The 17,688-nt window shown below is 40.2% G+C and overlaps 1 protein-coding gene across 3 annotated transcripts; it reads right to left on the bottom strand.

Moving 5' to 3' along the window:
• Nucleotides 1-809: 809 nt before the first annotated feature.
• On the bottom strand, nt 810-15,925 carry LOC148021259 (uncharacterized). Of its 3 annotated transcripts, XM_087699121.1 has the most exons (11): nt 15,496-15,924; nt 14,096-14,196; nt 13,818-13,916; nt 13,590-13,700; nt 12,131-13,489; nt 11,319-11,747; nt 11,046-11,150; nt 10,550-10,891; nt 10,305-10,430; nt 1,571-1,821; nt 811-1,443 (listed from the first exon to the last, which is right to left on the bottom strand). In XM_087699121.1, the coding sequence occupies exons 1-10, from the start codon at nt 15,638-15,640 to the stop codon at nt 1,672-1,674; spliced, it is 2,967 nt and encodes a 988-aa protein (XP_087555247.1). In that variant the 5' UTR covers nt 15,641-15,924; the 3' UTR covers nt 811-1,443; nt 1,571-1,671. The 3 variants fall into 3 exon arrangements, with proteins under 3 accessions (XP_087555245.1, XP_087555246.1, XP_087555247.1); XM_087699119.1 differs by having other exon boundaries at nt 810-1,443; nt 11,046-11,747; nt 15,496-15,925; XM_087699120.1 differs by having other exon boundaries at nt 810-1,422; nt 11,046-11,747; nt 15,496-15,925.
• Between the last annotated feature and the right edge of the window lie 1,763 nt (nt 15,926-17,688).

Here is a 17,688-nt window from a genome sequence, read left to right as displayed (position 1 = left end):
GCCTCACAAGGGGGCACATCTCAAAGGCCCCCACAAGTTGGCCTAGAGGCTCTATCCAGCTGCCAAGAATTGGAGTGTACATCGCCATCTAAGGTGTAGGAGATTATTGGCAGCCTCACAAGGTGGCACATCTCAAAAGCCCATTACTAGTTGGCATTCAACAGTGAAAGCCTCTCAGTGTATGCCACTTTGGCAGGGCTTTGGTCATCCATTGTTCCCTCTCAAGGGCCAATAGGAGCAACTTAAGGGATTCTTGGCATCGACAAAAGTTTTGATAGCAATTTATTCACTCTTAGGGTTGCCATTGCTGTTTTTCACCTACAGGACAAGAAACGCCAGTGGTGCTACACTCCTACATGCTTCTTCCCCCCACCCCTCTCACACCATCTTTAAGAGACCAAGGCCTCCCATAGATGTACATGATTCAATTTGCCCCCAGCTCCAACCAAACTATTTAGCATTTATACTGCATTGTATTTTCTTCTGAGTAATATAATTAGCCACACCTTTTTCACAGGAAAAAAGATTTGACTAGAAACCGCTCCATTTCTCATCTGTATCTTCTATTTGGGAATAAAACAGCAGTTCCACATAATCTGCAATAATCAGTCCAGTTGTAAATTTATCAGTTGTTAAATTATCACAGGAAACATTCGACTTCAAGGCTCCTTGGCATTTGAGAACATCGTTACTTCAAAGACAGGTCGATCCAGTCTACAATCAGACTTAATTAAATAGCCACAAGCTAATAAATCTTCACTGTCTTACACGACTGTATTAATATATTCTTCAAATTATTCATTCCAAGGGTCAAACTAGTTTTTTTATAATGAAGCACCTTTGCAAACAACAACTTTCAATCTTCTGAATTGCATCTCATAAGCCAGCAGCAGGGAAGCTCCAGTTGATCAAAAGCAAAATAGTAAAGTCATCATTTAGAGTCTACAAATAATTTTATTGATAGCATTCTCGATCAGACCTTTTGCTAAGGTCATCCAACAACTCAAAATAATGAAGTGAGAAGAAAAGTACATTTATAGACCCACATGGTACAAATTTCATCACATAAGGTAGACTAACAGTGGCATGTAGCTTGCATTGCCCCCCTCAAAACTCCTTTTCATTATCAATCAGCTGGTTGCACCATACCTTTTGCTTTCCCTTGTGAATCCTTTTGGTTCAGAAGCAGCTTTTCTTTAACAGGCTGAGAGAAGTATCAACAGCTAGTCCAATCCTTAGCTTTATTTCCATCCACCCCCACCCATTTCACTAGCCTTTTTTGGGGGGGCACTTCTCAATAATTTCCACTGACCTAGCTTATCATGCTCTTATTCAGGACCTTGTGTTGCACTTCAACCATTCATAACACAAGTAAATATCCCCAAATTCCTGAGCTTGTGAGACATTGTCAGGTTGATGCAGCTGCAACCAATCACCACAAATCTGTCAAAGTCATAGTCCAGGTGAGGCTATGTACAGCAGTTCAGTTTTGATACAAGATTAAAGATTTGAACAATCCAATTCTCGCCAGTCTCTTCTATACATAGAACACAACAGACTGCAACATTACCTTGCCAATAATCAAGCCAAGCTGTCCGCCCTCTTACCACCTCTGAACTTTGCCGATCACACTTAAATTGGATGGTGTTCAGCAGTTAAATAGTAGAAGCATCAATAATCATCAACACCCATGAGTAGCTGACTCAAATGACTAAGATGGATCATTGCAAGTAGATCTTGGCACTCTATGTCATTGCACTGAAGTGGTGGATCCACCACTTGTTGCTTGAGTAAAACTTGCAGCATTTCCTTAAAGGCAGCCTGAAACATGCATCAAAGGTTGGACACTTATCAAAGACTCGGAAGAATTGTCACATAAGTACAGGTCAATTTGAAAATAACCTCCAAAAGTTAAATGTGTCATGAACAACACAAGTTATCAAAAAAAAAGCCTAAAAGCAATCAATTAAAGCAACTTCTTTTAATCGTACTTCGAGTCTCTTATTGTGCCTCCATACTGAGGGACACAAAATCTCACAAATTGAGATATTTCTTTCTTACAAAGATGCTTGTGAGAAGCCTTTTCTATCAAGTGATTCAAAGAAAGAAAGCATCCAGGGCTATTTGAAGTGGACCACCAGCATGATCATGTCTACGCCCATGCTGACACTGGCACTCAAATTGCTGTTTTCAGATTCTCCTTCTCAATGTTGCAAGAAATAGGTTTAGAATGTCAAGATTGGTTCATCAAAGGTTTGGGATACTGTCTGCAGGTACTTGCTATCTCATATGGCAAGCTTTTCCAGGCCTTTTGTGCGTTGGCAGTTAGGTGGCTATACATATCTCAGCCTTACAAAGTTGGTAGACAATTTGCATCAAAAGTAACTTCTCATTACAAACCTATCTGTAATAGCCCAGTTTTCGGAAGCATAGTCACATATGCATCTGCATAGGCATAGTTGCCCACAACAATGTTTTGGACCTCCAAAACAAGCGTTTCCCAAACAAGGAAATACATTTCAGGACAAACATTTGTAGGGGAGGGAGAAATCAATCTAAATCAGTTCGTGTTTCTTTTTTGCCTACAGTTCATCACATGTATTTAACTTGCCCGTGTAAGTGGAATGCGGTTTTTGTAAGTCTAGACCAAAGGAGGTGCCAATGCCTTGTGGTGCATGTGAGACAATAAAGAAATCCAGCAAGAGAGTTGACATCCTACTGCAAGTGGTAGTTGTTAAGCTAAAAGAGGTGCATTTTAGTGTAAACCTTAATTACCTCATTTTAGTCTTGAAACTCAAAACGCTAAAAAGTTATTGTGTCGCATAAACAAACACCCCAACTTTGGCGGAATCCACATTTATAAATAGAAGGGCTGCCCAGCCACTTAGCTACCCTGTTTTGCGGATTCAGACTCTCCATCAACGGGCACCCTCTTCCACTCTTGTATTTCTTTAACTTGTATTGCTTTGAACCTATAGTATACTGAGATGTAGGCTGATCTCTCTAAAAATGCCAATACTTTGGGGTGATACAAGCAGCATTGGGATCCAATTTTCCCCTTGATTCTAACATAGTTCGGGCACAAATTGGATCAAGAACACTTGCATGCGGGTCAATACAAATGTGAATGTGCAACCCCCTTCAGATCAAGGTAACCACGAAACGTTTCACCCTTAAAATGTTGCATTTCACCCGGCAAGTCCCAAGCAAAACACCAAGTGAAACGGTTGAATAATATATATGAGATAGTTTTCCTTATAAACAATCAATTGCAACTTACATATCTATACGAGACAAATCCTTTCGTGTCAACAAATGATGTCTATCCTATATGTAGAGTGCCTAAAAACTCTCAAAAAAGCAAAAAAAAATTATTCTTTCCCATTTAAAAATGTTGTTTCAGTCTCAGGGCATTTCGTGTTTCTCATTGAAACGCTTCAAGCATTTCAAACATTTTGTGTTTCAGTGCCATTGAAACACATTTCGTGATTACCATGCTTCAGATCAACTATAATTTCTTCAACTGCAGCTACTACTTCGATCACTAAGCCTTCAAATAATGGGCACATTTCCAAGGTGGCTAAGAAACCCTAATTTCTACAAAAAATTAGGGTTTTGACTGCAAATGCATTGATGCCCACCTTCAATCTGTTGGGGATTGCTAGAATGGCTGAAAATTTGAGAGAGAGAGAGAGAGAGAGAGAGAGAGAGAGAGAGAGAGATACTAAGGAGAGAGAAATTTGTCTGGTTTGTCATTAGAAAAAGCCCCAAATCTGCTGTCACATGATTTCTAGCAGCAAAAAATTTTGTTACCAGCAGATTTTCTCCCCCCAAAGTGGCTGTCACCTACTGTCGTAGATGCTACAGCCTGGAGGTCTTCAGGAGCAGTCATCAGCAGAAAATGCTCTTCCTGATGGTTGGAAATCTCCCTAGCAACAAGCATCAACAGCAACATGAGCTTCCTCCAACCTCAGCCAACCCCAAACCAGCTTGCATGGCAAGTTCTCCCCGTAACTGCCAAGTGGCACAACTTCTGATGCAAGACTCAATACTTTAATTTCCAACAATCAATTAATCGCTGGAATTTAATTATTCTCATCCCTACCCATTAACTTGCCTCTACCCATCCACATTTAATGTGCTAAGCCCTTTGAACTTGAAAGTTGCTATAGCTTTCATTAGCCATAATCTAGCATTAATTTTGGCTTGCCGAAATGACACCACAAGTCATTTCCCAAGGCCAATTTAGTCCTCTGAACCAAAACTATCACCAAGCACCCACAAGCACTTGTCCAACATAACTTGTCACAACTTTTGCCAATGTCCCCCATTGCCCAACTATCACTTATTATCAAGCATGAGCAGCTCAAAACCAACATGTATTTGCTTCTGTCTCTGCACTAGTACCTCTACATTTGCAACAGCTCCATTGGTTTCTCACCCTAGTCATGATGATATCCCCTTTTCGTCTACTAATAGTGGTCGTATCACTAATAGTAGCTAGAAAGAGGAAACCTATGAGACTCATGCATCACGTGAGATAATAAACAATGCAAAGTGATGATGTCTCTAGACACTAGGCCTACATTTTGGAAGTACTTTGTAGTTGATCATGATTCATTTCATCCATGACAAACACGATTAACTTGTGAAAGTGCACAACAGAAAGGAAAGTGAACATGGAGTGAAAAGAGAAGGAGACTGGAAAAACGCAATAGAACGAAGGAACAAAACTAACAAAATATGGAATTACAAGGCTGCAACAAAGAGCCCCAACGCTCAGCTCGAAGCATCTCTGGGCACCAGACGAAGGCAAGACATGAGGACTCACATAGAAGATGATGCACTCACTAAATGATGGAGCATGCAACCTATAAATAGGCAAAAGTGCTGCAGCTGGCTGACTTGCATTTAATGTAGCTTGGACCAATAAAAAATGCCTAAAATGGCAACTGCACTACAATAAAATGTTGCATGTCAATCAAATAAAATCCACCCTACCCTAGGCATTAAATGATTGCCCAAAAAAGGGGAAAAAATGTGGTGGACCTCCACCTAAAATGTCAAGGACAAATGAAATGACGAACAAATACACTATCTAAGCTTCAAATGTCCTCATCTAACTCACATTAAGGCTCACAAGCAAGAGATGACCATAAATGACACACACGACTCCTAATGTATCCTGGTTGGCTATTAAAATCTACTCTCATGAGTCTTTAGTCTTAACTCGAGTCTCAAACTCTCTTTTCCAAGTTTATATAGACATCATGACACATGCATGCAGCCTATTACTTATCATTGAGTCTTTTATATCAAGTAGTTCTATGTAGAAGTTCAAACATGCGCTCAAGGCTAAAGCTTACTTTTGCATATGATGTACGAAGTTGAAATTGTAGCCTTTAGTAGTGTGGATTCGTTAGATCACTATAGCATATCACATTTGGGAATTCAGTAATTTTTTATGTAAAGGTTAAAGTTGCAAATTCTATTTCATCTTCATATATGTATACATACATGTAGTATAAAAATGACCCTAAAATTTGACATAAGTTTTGGGTCCCCATTTCATCATTTCGGCTTAAGATTGAAACTTTATTTCACAACTCCAAAATGTGTTTTCATTTCTCATCTCCGAAACTCCTGGCAACTACAGGCATAAGAGAGCCTTAAATTAATATTCGATACATCCATCTTCGATACCAGCTTTTCAATGGCCAACTTTCTCAAAGTCCTCATTTCTATGGTTGATACCTTCCTTCTATATATTCAGCTCCGAATGTTGAATGCATTCAAGTCACTACTTTGAACTACCCAATGTTAGCTTGGATGACAAGCACAACATGATGGAACCACCAACTATCATTCATGGCTCTTACTAGATAAATAAAACCAACCTTTCTTCTTGGAGAGAGTGGTAATTCCCTGATTAAGCATTTAATTACAGCAATCAACAAATAAACATAAATTACCTTAATAATCTTGGACATTGGACACCCTATTGGCCCCAAAACTGGCACCCCTTTCGGTATTTCTTTAACTTTGATTCCTAAGTACAAGCCGAGATTCCACAATCTCCTTTGCTTTTCCAAAAGCCCCTTGCTGTAATAACAATCAGCAAGCAATTTGGGTCATTTGCCCCTCGACTTTTCACCCCCCCTTGACTTTTCACCCAAGACTTGCACAATTGGAACCACAAACTGACCAAATGATGCCCCAATTTACAATGAATGGTGCTGGCATCTAAATTCCTTGACAATTACACAAATTTCAGGTGCTGAATTCAATGTATGATGCCTTCTTCTATTGGCACGACTGGAAAAATTTAGGGTTTATAGTAGAAATCCTCTCGCTATCCACCAAATATAGCTGGGATCTGCTTCAAATGGCTGAGAAATACTGAAATCTTTTGAGAAATTACTCGAAAAGGTGAGAGAAAGCCAAGATGAGAGAGAAATCTAGTTTTCTTCGCGAGAAAACCCCAAAATCCGCCTATTGCCAGCTCCAACCTGCATTTAATGCAGTCATCTACTAGCTTGGCAACTCCAAAATGCTGTCATCTAATCAACAATGTTGTTGCCACCCTTATAAGGTCTCTCCTACTATCCCCTACCTGTTGAGGCCCCCAAATGGTTGTCAACAAATTGTTGTTCTCTGATTAGAAAATGGACCAACAACTCCCTCTCTCTCTCTCCCAGGCTATAAACTAACTGAATGGCTGAGACCCAGCCCCCAAAAATGTTTTCTCAGTTTGCATGAGCATTTTTGCCATTGGCAGCCTTCTAACCCCATTCTTCAACATTATCCAACCATTTAATTAATTTTCAGAATTAAATAATCTTGAAAATTAATTTCAAGCCTTCTAACCTTGTCCGAAATAAAATGCGCTCATCCATAATTAAATTGGCTATGCCATTTGCAACCTGGAGTGGTCCTCAACCTCTATTGACCCTTAGACTCGCATTAATTAATTAATTAATGCTAGTTCCAAGTGTTACCACTGATACTTATTGGCCAAATAACTATCCTAGGGTCAAAATTGACCCCCAAAGCCTAGTTGGCATAACTTATCACAACTTTTGCCTTTGACACCCACTATATCCTTGGGGTGCTTGACCCGTTACCATGAAGTAACTACCATGTGCATCACATACTAAACAACCTTGCACATTTGATTACTAACTTAATCAAATGTTATCAACAAGATTAAAGCATCTTAAAATTTCACGTCCTTGTGACAATAAAATGTTATGAAAAGTTTCTTCCAAAGCTAAAGCATTATGATAGCGACACCTTACCTAGCATATGGTTGGATGCTTAGCACGAAACTCCACAAGAAGATAGCAACGATGTATTCAATATGTCACCAATTGAGGGCAAGCTTGATTGAATCAACCATCCACTGAGATTCTATATGGCATGACATATCCCTAGACCCTAACATTCCCAAGATTTTCAAACAACAAAATTATGAATTTCACACTTTCTTCGCAGTAACTTTACCCAAAGTGTTTGTGATGAGAACACACCTTAAAGAGAGAGAGAGAGAGAGAGAGAGAGAGACCAACAATAGATTGATCCAATCAATCAAACCTCACAATAGAGAGGTGCAAACAACATGCACAAGTCGATCACCATGCATTCATGTTGATCTATTCTTCCAAAAACTTCATCCAAAAGCTCGTCCACATGGGTTGCTTCCATAAGTGAGCTGCTTACTAGAGTTGTCTATCATAAGTGGGCTGCTCATAGGCGAGACTTTTAATGTAACTAAAGTTGTAAGGTCCAAATTTTCAATTAATGAAAGTTTCACATTGCACAATGAAAAAACTCATCCCGAAGTCAAAATCATTCTAATTCCTACACGGTTCTAGACTGGACCTGATCTCATCTTGTGCCTTTGTTCCTCACTAATTCCAACGCTCTCGCATGCCAAGAGCTAGGTCCAGCAAGGTCCTAGAGTGGACTTGCCCTTGACCTCGTCTTGTCTTTTTATCCCTCCCTACCAACTTCCAATGTAATGTTCTCATATACCAAGAACTAGGGATGCTAAAATGTAGATTTAATTTGTCAATTTGAGTTCTTCACATTTAGATGACAATATTAAAGTTAATCCTCATTCTAGGGATATATCTCCTTTTTGAAACATAGCAATCGTCTTCAATTGCATTGCATCTCAGTAGAATCCAAAAGGGCATATATCAAATAAGGTACACTTGACAAATGACATGAGCAACGACAAAATGATCCCAGCAACAAGTACACTTAATGCTCTAAAGTTCACCATAAGCATATCTCAATATATATTTCAAACAAATGTAGTCCATAAACATCTCCTAGCATAAGATTCTATCCATAAATGTTCATGAGCATGTCCCAACATGTAATTGAAATTATTATTGTCAATACAATAGTCAGTGTCAAAATAAGCAATCTTATACAATGGTAAAAATCGGGTGTTTAGAACACTAACCTTAGAGGTCTCAATGCCAATAAAATAAATGAGTATCTAAGATAAAACCCAAGTACCTTCTAGATGCCTGAGCCTCTTTGTATTCAGATAGCAAGCTACTAACCCCTCTCAAGCATCATGTAATACTTCACATGTGCTCTCCTAGGCCTGAATGAGCCACAATCAAAATCATCTCTACCTAGATTGCCTCAAGGTAAAGCTACAAAATGTGGGACGAATCTACCAAATCACCCTCCTCCATCCACTTTGAATTCATAGGTGAATAATTCTGAAATTTCACTCGAGCAATATGACACATTACCCTCCACATTCCTTTCCTTGTGTGCCAAAAATCTGTTTTGGACCTAGAATCTCATCTAACTCCTCAACCTTCGGCTGAAACTCGTCACTAATATTGTCTTGCACGTCCCCACAAAATGATCTAAGGTGACTCAACTAAACATCCCATGGAAAGATCCAAGGAGATGATCAACTATTCAATGGTGTGGAATGATCGAATGATCAATCTGAAAATATTTGTTATTGAAATGCATGACAAGCATATTGCACGTAAGCCATTTGTTAAAAGAGACTAATCTTAAAGACAGTCTTGACCTAGTTCATTAAGTCCCTTTGAAAGGATTCTACCTACAGCAAATGTCGAAATGCAGCCACAGAATCTCACAACATGCTTCATTATTGGAGATTCATTTGAAATGACGGCTTGCACTATATGGAAATGCCTTTGAAGGCAAAAAATAAGCTTTTCAAGGTTCACACAAGGGCAAGAAACCTCAGAAACTCTGCTCCAACGTATACTCTCTAGAGTCTACCCTCAAATGTCAAATGACCTATCAGACCATTAGATCTCTCCAATCCAAAGATTTTACCCTTGGCATATCTTACAATGATAAGTTGCTAGTTATAAGAGTGCATTGAAAACTGAGGCACATGCACAATAATAACTACCTAGGTCTGTTCTTGTGATAAAAATATGCAGCATTGTAGCTTTTCTTTGTCAGTACCTGATTCTAAATATTGAGTATATTCACCAATAATGCATCTTTGATGAACTAATCTTTTCATAATTCATTGAGCATTGAGCCTTTTATCATACAGATTCTTCCACAGTGCTTCCATAATCAAGAGGCATGAAACAGGCCATATATGATATATCCATTGGATTATTCATGACACAAATGTAGAGGCTATGAAAGTAGTATTCAGTTATTGAGATGGACCCTTTCCGTCACCCAATCAATTGCCACATTTGTACCAGATTTACTTCCACAAGCACACCATTTGACACAAACCTTCTCCTCAATTCACCAACTTTTTAGCTCCACATTAGCCTTTGAAAAAAGGGAATCTACACATCATATTCAGAAAGCAGATGGAAGGAACAAACTCTTCACAAGAGCCCCAAAAAAGCCTTTCAAAATCTGACAACAGTTTCTAATTCAAACAGCAGCTACAAAGGATAAGTCAAGCAACAAAAGGCAGCTTGCTAAAACAAACTGAAAAGAACTACAAAGCTGATTGCAAATGCAGAAAGTAAAAAATTACAGATAAAGTTGTACATTTTGAGTTTGTTGAAAGAACATGAGAAGCAAAGAAAACAGGCAAGCAACAGGGAAACACAGAGATAACTTCACATTACATCTTTAATTACAAACAGCTGGCAAAAACCTCTTTCTTCTTTATTTGAGAAACCCATAGATAGATGCACCAACACAAGCCAAAATTTGTACTATACATTGACATAGAGCTGGCAAAGGCAGAAAACCATTGACAAAAAGCCATATGACTAATTTGTAGCGCAATCATCAAGTATCCAGTTGATGAGGCCCACCTGTACACGGACCATAGCAAATGACCCTGCTCCAACATTTACGCCAGGTCGCAAAGGATCATCAATCCACAATGCCACATGTCGGTCATCACGCTTAAATAAGCCTCCAGGTTCTCCATCAAGACCCTTAAAAAACCACAGTTATCATAGATAATAATCAGCAAAGGTATAAGTACCTTCATTCTCTAAGATATAAATAGAAAGGCAGGTTCAACCTCCAATGTTTTCATCAATTGAAAAAGTACCTTCAGAATAATTTTTTCGCACGATAAGTCTAACTGAACACCAAATGTTTGAAGAAATCCAAGAAGTAATGTTCCCAAGTACGGAGAACCACCTGAGCTCCACATTAACAACATCCTGTCAATTACATTGGCTGCACGCCTTACATAATGTTCACCCAAACTCTCACTATCCGCATCACAGGTTGAGTTGGAACTGGAAACCCCACAACTGCTTCTTGAGTTTGATACATCTGAATCATCCGTAAATTCAGATGAGCAAGAGAGGGGAGAGGATGAAGTAGGTGAAATAGGCAGGTCGGCTAGAACACCGTCACGGAATACCTCTCGAGGAATTGGGACTCGCTGACCACAAATATAGAACAATACAAGTATCAAAAAAAAAAAAAAGAGAGATTTACACCCCATAAAAGAAAACATCGCATTCCCTGCTAAAACACACCAGTATTGAATTTGAGGTGATTAGATGACCAATAAAAGCTTCTGAAATTTATGTTACCTCCAGATAGAATGCCAGCAGCAAAGTCAATGAGAAAGATCCAAGACCACCTAAATAAACATTACTAAGATGTTTGTGATGTAAGTATGATTTCAGCAGCAGAACCTGTTCATCCAAACATAGTAAAACATTTTGCCTCAGATGAACAGTTCCTTTTGTTTTGTGGGGGTGGGAAGAGATGATGGATGGTTGTGGAACGTGTCTTGAGAAAGTATGAACTCTGAACAAAAACCAGAAATAATCTGCATATGGCTGAATCAAGTAATAACCTACCAATGGAGCAAGAGCAGGCAACTCCTGTATCTTATTGAGTACATATTCTCGAGCAGCGCCACCTGTGTGTCGAGTGATAAAATTACCTAACCTTTGAATCTCATCTTTTGCATCTGTTAGCCTGGTTGATGGATTCCTCATACTTCCAATCGTAATGTCAATTGCAATTGAAGGCATTGAGACAGCAGTATCATTCAATGCAAACGGCCGACAGCGACATTTCAAGACAGGCACAGATGCAGTATCTAAAGGATTAATACTTTCACACCATTCATATGCTCTCAGAGATAAAGCAAGTTCCCGAATCAAAATGGCTGAAGATTGTGGAACAGACAAGTTCTCTGACAAAGAAACCCGAGGGGCATCAATAACAGCCAGATCAACATCACTATGTTGCAAGCATAAGCCTGTCGCAAATGACCCAAAAACCTGTGCAAAATGCCAAGATCATTCATGATCAAACTCACAATATCTACCAAAGCGCCACAGAAGTAAAAACAGCAGATAAGCCTTCTGAACCCTTTTATTCTAAGGTCAAACTTAAAAGACAGGTCAGAAGCCAAGTTCAGATAATGCACCACACAGGTCTTTTCCCCTAAGCAGAAGACTTTTCTAAGTTCAGATAGCTAGACAGGCATTCCAATTAGTGGACACAAAAGATGCAAGATCCTTAGAACAAGTACATGAACTGCAATTAAGTTAACTACAGAACAAATACACCGCAGCAGAAGAAAGGAGTGGTAACAACCAGTTCGAACCTAAAACTGTTTTTTTCAACAAGCTAAAGTAAGCAAGTACAGTCCGAATCGGACCTCTATATCAGCTTCTGGCCACACCATTTTGACACCTCCCCGGACACAGTCAATAGCAGCCTCTGCATATCTTTGGATCTCAGCGGAGGGCCTGGTTAATCGAGCAAATTCAAGAATGTCATAATGCAAACCTTGAATAAAACCAGCAGTTAAAGCCGGCGGGCTTGCATGGAATCTAGGTATTATTGATGGCATCAGCAAGATTGGGAAACGGCCACTTTGCAGAAGCTGTTGCAGACCATTTGGAAGAAGCTGAGCATTACTTTCTAAATCATACCCTTCTTCCGAATCATCCAGTCTGATGCTAGTTTGTGGCAAAGCAAGGGCAATACCTTCACTGTTTGGAGACATGAATAGAGGGGATAGTATGGCTTTCATATGATGCTGCTCTTGCAGCAATCCTGCACTCTGAGTACAAATAGGAACTAAAACCTGATTAATCTGGATTTGTTGTGGCTCCACAGGTGTTGATTGCTGGTCCTCAGCAGTCAATTGCTGGTTATGGTACCTAATATCCCTAGATTTGTTTGATCTTTCTTGACTTGAGACAGGTTTCCTGAAATTTGGAATAGACCATGCTTTCGACAACTTTCTTGCATCATTCCAATTAACCTTCTGAGGCTGTGTGTGAGCACTTGAGATCTCCCTTGGCTGATGCTGTAAACGTTGGACAGGAATAAAAATGACATTTTCTCCATTTGCAAATTGAGACTGAACTTGAAGTGATGGCACAGTAACATCATCTAGCCTAGTTGGTGTTAGTGAATTATTGACATCAGCCTGCACCCAAGTGATTGAGTTACTATTCACAGCAGGATCGCTATCATGAAGTCGCAATGCAATAGCATTATCATTCACTGCCTTTGCTGCTTCAGATGTGGGCCAATGAGTTGCTTTCGGCAAAGTACCCTTGCAAACAAACCCATATCCATTCCCAGTACCCGCAGTAGACCGACCTTTGGTAACTATGCGCAATCCTGGTGGTGAAACACGATCGTATGGAACATCTCCATTCAGTTCTATCTGAGAAGGACCATTTTCACAGTTGTCAACCAAGACAGTGTGACTTAATCTCTCACATAACATCCTTTCATTGTCACCCAGCTGGACATGCATCAGAACAGGGTCCTTAGCCAGTACATTTCCTTTGAAGGTTTTGTCAGGCCGTTCATCTTCAGCAGTCAATGTGCCCTGGCTAGAGAATTCACTGCGACACTCAGAATCAGATCTGAATACAAATCTTGAAGACTCTGGATCTTGCATTCGAAGGGCTGGAATAACCCGGTTGCCCGTCTTTTCTACCACAGGCTCATGTTTATATTGAACAGGTAAGCCAAAAAGATGGAGGAGTTGTTGCACCTGTTTCATTTGTTTCACAAGTTAACAGTCCAAACCCTCACTATAAACCATTGTTACTGGGATATACTATAAACAAGCTAAGCATATACAGAAAAACTACCTGCCGAACTGTAAGTTCTAAATTAAACTTGTGACCGTCAACATAGTTTAAAATTCTTCGATAAGCTTCCTCCTCTAAAGGTGGTCTTTCATGTCGTATGCACACCCTCACCTGACAGATCCACACAACACACTAATGTGAAATCTTGACACACAATTTTACATCATAAGATTTAACACTTCCAACTTCATGTGCTGCAGAGCAGAATCCTTGATAAACCAGTAAAACCTGTGCAGGGTATCTTGAAACATTAGGGTGTCTCCCATGACCAGTAGGGTCAATGCCTCCAGCATAGGGATCAATGTTGAAGCCACCATCACTTGCAGCCTAACCAAAATAGCAAGAAGTCTCACATTAGTCTATATTTTGCCTGCCAAGGCAATGACAGATGTGCCAACACTACCAAGGCCTTAAGATTGATGAGAAGGACGAGAATAGAGTCTCAGTAATACTTGCAGCTTGAAAGACAAACCCACACAATACACTGCTTGCATGCATAAACAGACCTCAAATATGCCATGCAAGAGCCTGGTGGTATAATTGTACAAGAACAGAGGCATCCCTTTACGGATGCATCGAACAGACTCTTCATGATGTGCTGGCAGTCCTGCATACAGAAATAAGCAGACAAAGAATATCAGCCATCGCAATATGACAGTTTATTTCAGCAGCTGGATTATAATGATACTGTGACAAGTGATTCCCAAAGTCACCTGTAGTACGAGTTAACAATTATTCATCTCCTGGCAACAGACAGATACTACATCTCACTAAAAATAGCATGTATCCCATTGATTTAGAAGATCTAAAAACCATGGCTGTGACTAACTCTGTGGGCATTGAACAACCATTCAATAAACAAATATACTACTGTAGCTCAGAGGAGATACAGATAGTCTACAGTTAATCACAGAGAAGAGTGGAGGTTTCACATCAGAGCTTATTCAAGGATACATTTATTCGGCCATGTGTAGTTCTATGCTACATTTGCAAATGACCAATCAGTCCACTCATGCACCATTGGTCAGTCGATGGAGAAGTTGTCTTGATTGCAGATAATAGATCTCCCCACTCATTTAACCTTACTTGGTTGAGAAGTCGTTATAGTTGCAGTTCCCTGCTTCCCTCCACCACCTCTATTTCCAGGCATTGAAAGAGTGACATCATGAAACAATTTTACGTTTGCAAGCCCCACTCGGACACGGACAGGATATGATGAAAGAAGCCACAAAGACCTAAATTACAGTCTACCCAATGACAAGGTTGAATAAGTAGAGGGGCGGTTGGAGCATCCAGATTCACACACAAAACCATTGTTATAATTAGGGAAGGTATAATCCATAAACCAACGCATATGCCAACATAAACCATGCCATGAGGACATAGACGTAATGCTGCTTGGTAAGAAACAGGACAAGTGTTGCAGAAAGAGGAGAATAAAGATTGAGGACAATGGATTAGCATTAACAGGAATTTATCCAATGCCGAAATGCCAGTGGTGGCAGAGGCAGAGAAGCAAGATTGAAATGCAAGGATTAATAACATAAGGAACCTATACGGTCGAAATGTTGGGAGATTGCAGGGTTGAATGTCGACAATAATAAGGACAATTACACACAAAATCAGAGATGAGAGACTTAGCCCAGAGTCAGAGAAACAAGATTGAAATACAGGGATTAACACCATAACCAGGAACCTCTTAGTTGGAATGTCGAGAAATGGTAAGAGTTGAATGCCAACGATAACAAGGATGATTACACACTGAATCAGAGATGTGAGACTTCACCAAGGCATGGCATCGCCGTATATGATGCGATGGATCAAACCACCTGGACAACGTATGCAGAGGCAAGCTGAAATTCCCACACCCAATTCTGAATCATATGACAGGCATGTATGTCCTTACCGAACATTCTCCGATTCGGATCCGGCATCGAAGAGCTGCTGCAGATGAAGATGAAGCCAGCAAACGTCTTGTGCGCCTTGGCCGCGCGCCAGTCCGAGTCGGAGCGGCTGGAAGGGGGAAGCTGGTGCTTCTTCAAGGCGACCATGGTGGTGGCCAGCTTCAGAGGAGGGGGAGATAAGGAGGAGGCCGCGGCGCTGCAGCACTGCGGGAGCAGGCGGGGTAAGGGAGGCTGTTGGTTTCAGGACATCCGGAGCAGGAGGGCCATGGAGGGAGGGAGGGAGGGAGGGAGGGAGGGAGGGAGGGAGGGCCGATCTTTGGGAGGCGATAGCGGGAGGGAGGTCGGGGGCAATGGCGATGGGATGATGCGGGAGACTCAGTCAGAGAGAGTCGAAGAAGAGAGAGGGTTGAACCACAGGCACACAGACACCGAGAGAGAGAGAGAGAGAGAGAGAGAGAGAGAAAGGAAAAGATTATTGAATTAAACCTTAGTCCATATTTTTTGTGTGTGAGAACGATAGATAATCGATAATAAAACGATCTCCATGTTTTCATTTCATTTCGAATTTTTTTTTCTCCTTTAGAGCCTTTTTCAAAAAGTTCGCTTTCCCTTACCTTTATACAAACGGTTCCTTTTTCCTCTCTCTCTCTCTCTCTCTCTCTCTCTCTCAATTTTTCGTCTTAAAGCTTCGGCTTGGATTCCCGTCAAGGTCACATTTTCCCTCTTAGATTGTTTGTTATCGTTTGGGGCCTTGCCCGAGAGCAAGCAAGTTATACTTAACCTTCCAAAAACATTTCCCATTCTCAAAAATTTTCAAATTTATTGGACAATTTTGTATTAATTAATTGGATGTCAAGCCTTACATTGATACTTGTAATCAAGGATTGCCCATACTATGGACTACCACCTTAATATATGGTCCCATTTCGAGCATCCATCCATCTTAGTGACCAGCCAAGTGGAGACGCTTTTTACAATGTACAAGATGACTTCATTGCTCCTCGTGAGAATGGGGCCCTTGACCTTAGGCTTAGCTTAGCTACACCAACCCACTACCACTTAAGATAGTGAGTCTCAGCAAATTTATTTGACTTTTATATGTTTGTCTCTTTTCCATCAATTCTTAAGATCTAACAATTTGAGTGGATGCCCGACCTTATGGTATGGTATCCCTCAATGGGAACCTACCAAGATTAGCAGGTTTAGATAGTGAGAGTTCGCCCTTACACCAGGGTATAAGCTAGGCCATAGTGTATAAGCTAGCGGAACATAGTTCCACCTTTGAGCTTGATTGGACACCCATCTCAAAAAACAGAAACTAAAACTTTGAGAAGGTAATGAGCAAGTCCCTTAACCCTCAGTCAAACAACGTGCAATAACAAAAATTCTACTAGAATTGCTTCTTGGATATGGTGTTTGGTTCTAACATCTAAGAGAAAAGTACCATCTCTAACCATGGTCATCTTGCCTCTCAAATCTATTTGTTAGAGTTTAACAAACAAAATGAGAAGGCTGAGGAGAGACGATGATTGAAGAGCACCAACAATAACTATTGGAGCAAGAGATATAAGAAAGTTGCTAGGAGGTAGAGAATGAGCTCCAATCATGCCTTGCCTGCAAATGAGAAAATCCAAAAGACTTTATCTCCATGAAGTTGTTTGAGTTAAGGTTATTTTTCTTCTTCTCTCTTCATCCCTCTCTCTTTCTTCTTTTTTTAGTCTCTCTCTCTCTCTCTCTCTCTCTCTCTCTCTCTCTCTCTCTCTCTCTCTCTCTCTCTCTCTCTCTCTCTCTCTCTCTCTCTCTAATGGCTTCATCTTGCACATGCTACCTCTACCTCAACTCTTATACATCACTCGTGTTCCCCCATACCATATGTACATGTGTTGAATCCCTCTTTTTACTTTAATTTGAATTTGGATAGGTTTGGCAAAGAAGAAGTAGGCTTGAGTCCCAAGACTACATCTAAAATAATATATCCTATAACGACAAGCATGCACACATATACTCAAAGAAATTATCAACTAAGGACTAGTAACATCTAAAATATATACATGTATGCAATCTATGACCCCCCTTAGTCCAAATTAAACTTTCTTACATGATTAGGCACATTTAAGTGAGGGCATATATTCACATATATCAAGTTATGTTCTACTCTATACATGTTTTCAACAAGGATTTAAAGACTCTAATGT

The sequence above is a fragment of the Lygodium microphyllum genome, chromosome 18 (assembly GCF_053477565.2).
Source record: "Lygodium microphyllum isolate KBCC chromosome 18, Lygodium_microphyllum_v1.1.10, whole genome shotgun sequence".
Lineage (NCBI taxonomy): Eukaryota > Viridiplantae > Streptophyta > Polypodiopsida > Schizaeales > Lygodiaceae > Lygodium > Lygodium microphyllum.
The sequence above is the reverse complement of the archived record's forward strand: the minus strand, read 5'-3'. Positions and strand labels throughout refer to the sequence as shown.

Excerpts from the sequence above, each read along its gene's own strand:
- LOC148021259 (XM_087699119.1), bottom strand. The coding sequence starts at position 15,640 with ATGGTCGCCTTGAAGAAGCACCAGCTTCCCCCTTCCAGCCGCTCCGAC. Across the intron at positions 13,701-13,817 it reads TTTCAAGATACCCTGCACAG|GTGAGGGTGTGCATACGACA; the intron begins GTTTTACTGGTT and ends TGGATCTGTCAG. Across the intron at positions 11,748-12,130 it reads GGCCAGAAGCTGATATAGAG|GTTTTTGGGTCATTTGCGAC; the intron begins GTCCGATTCGGA and ends CATTTTGCACAG.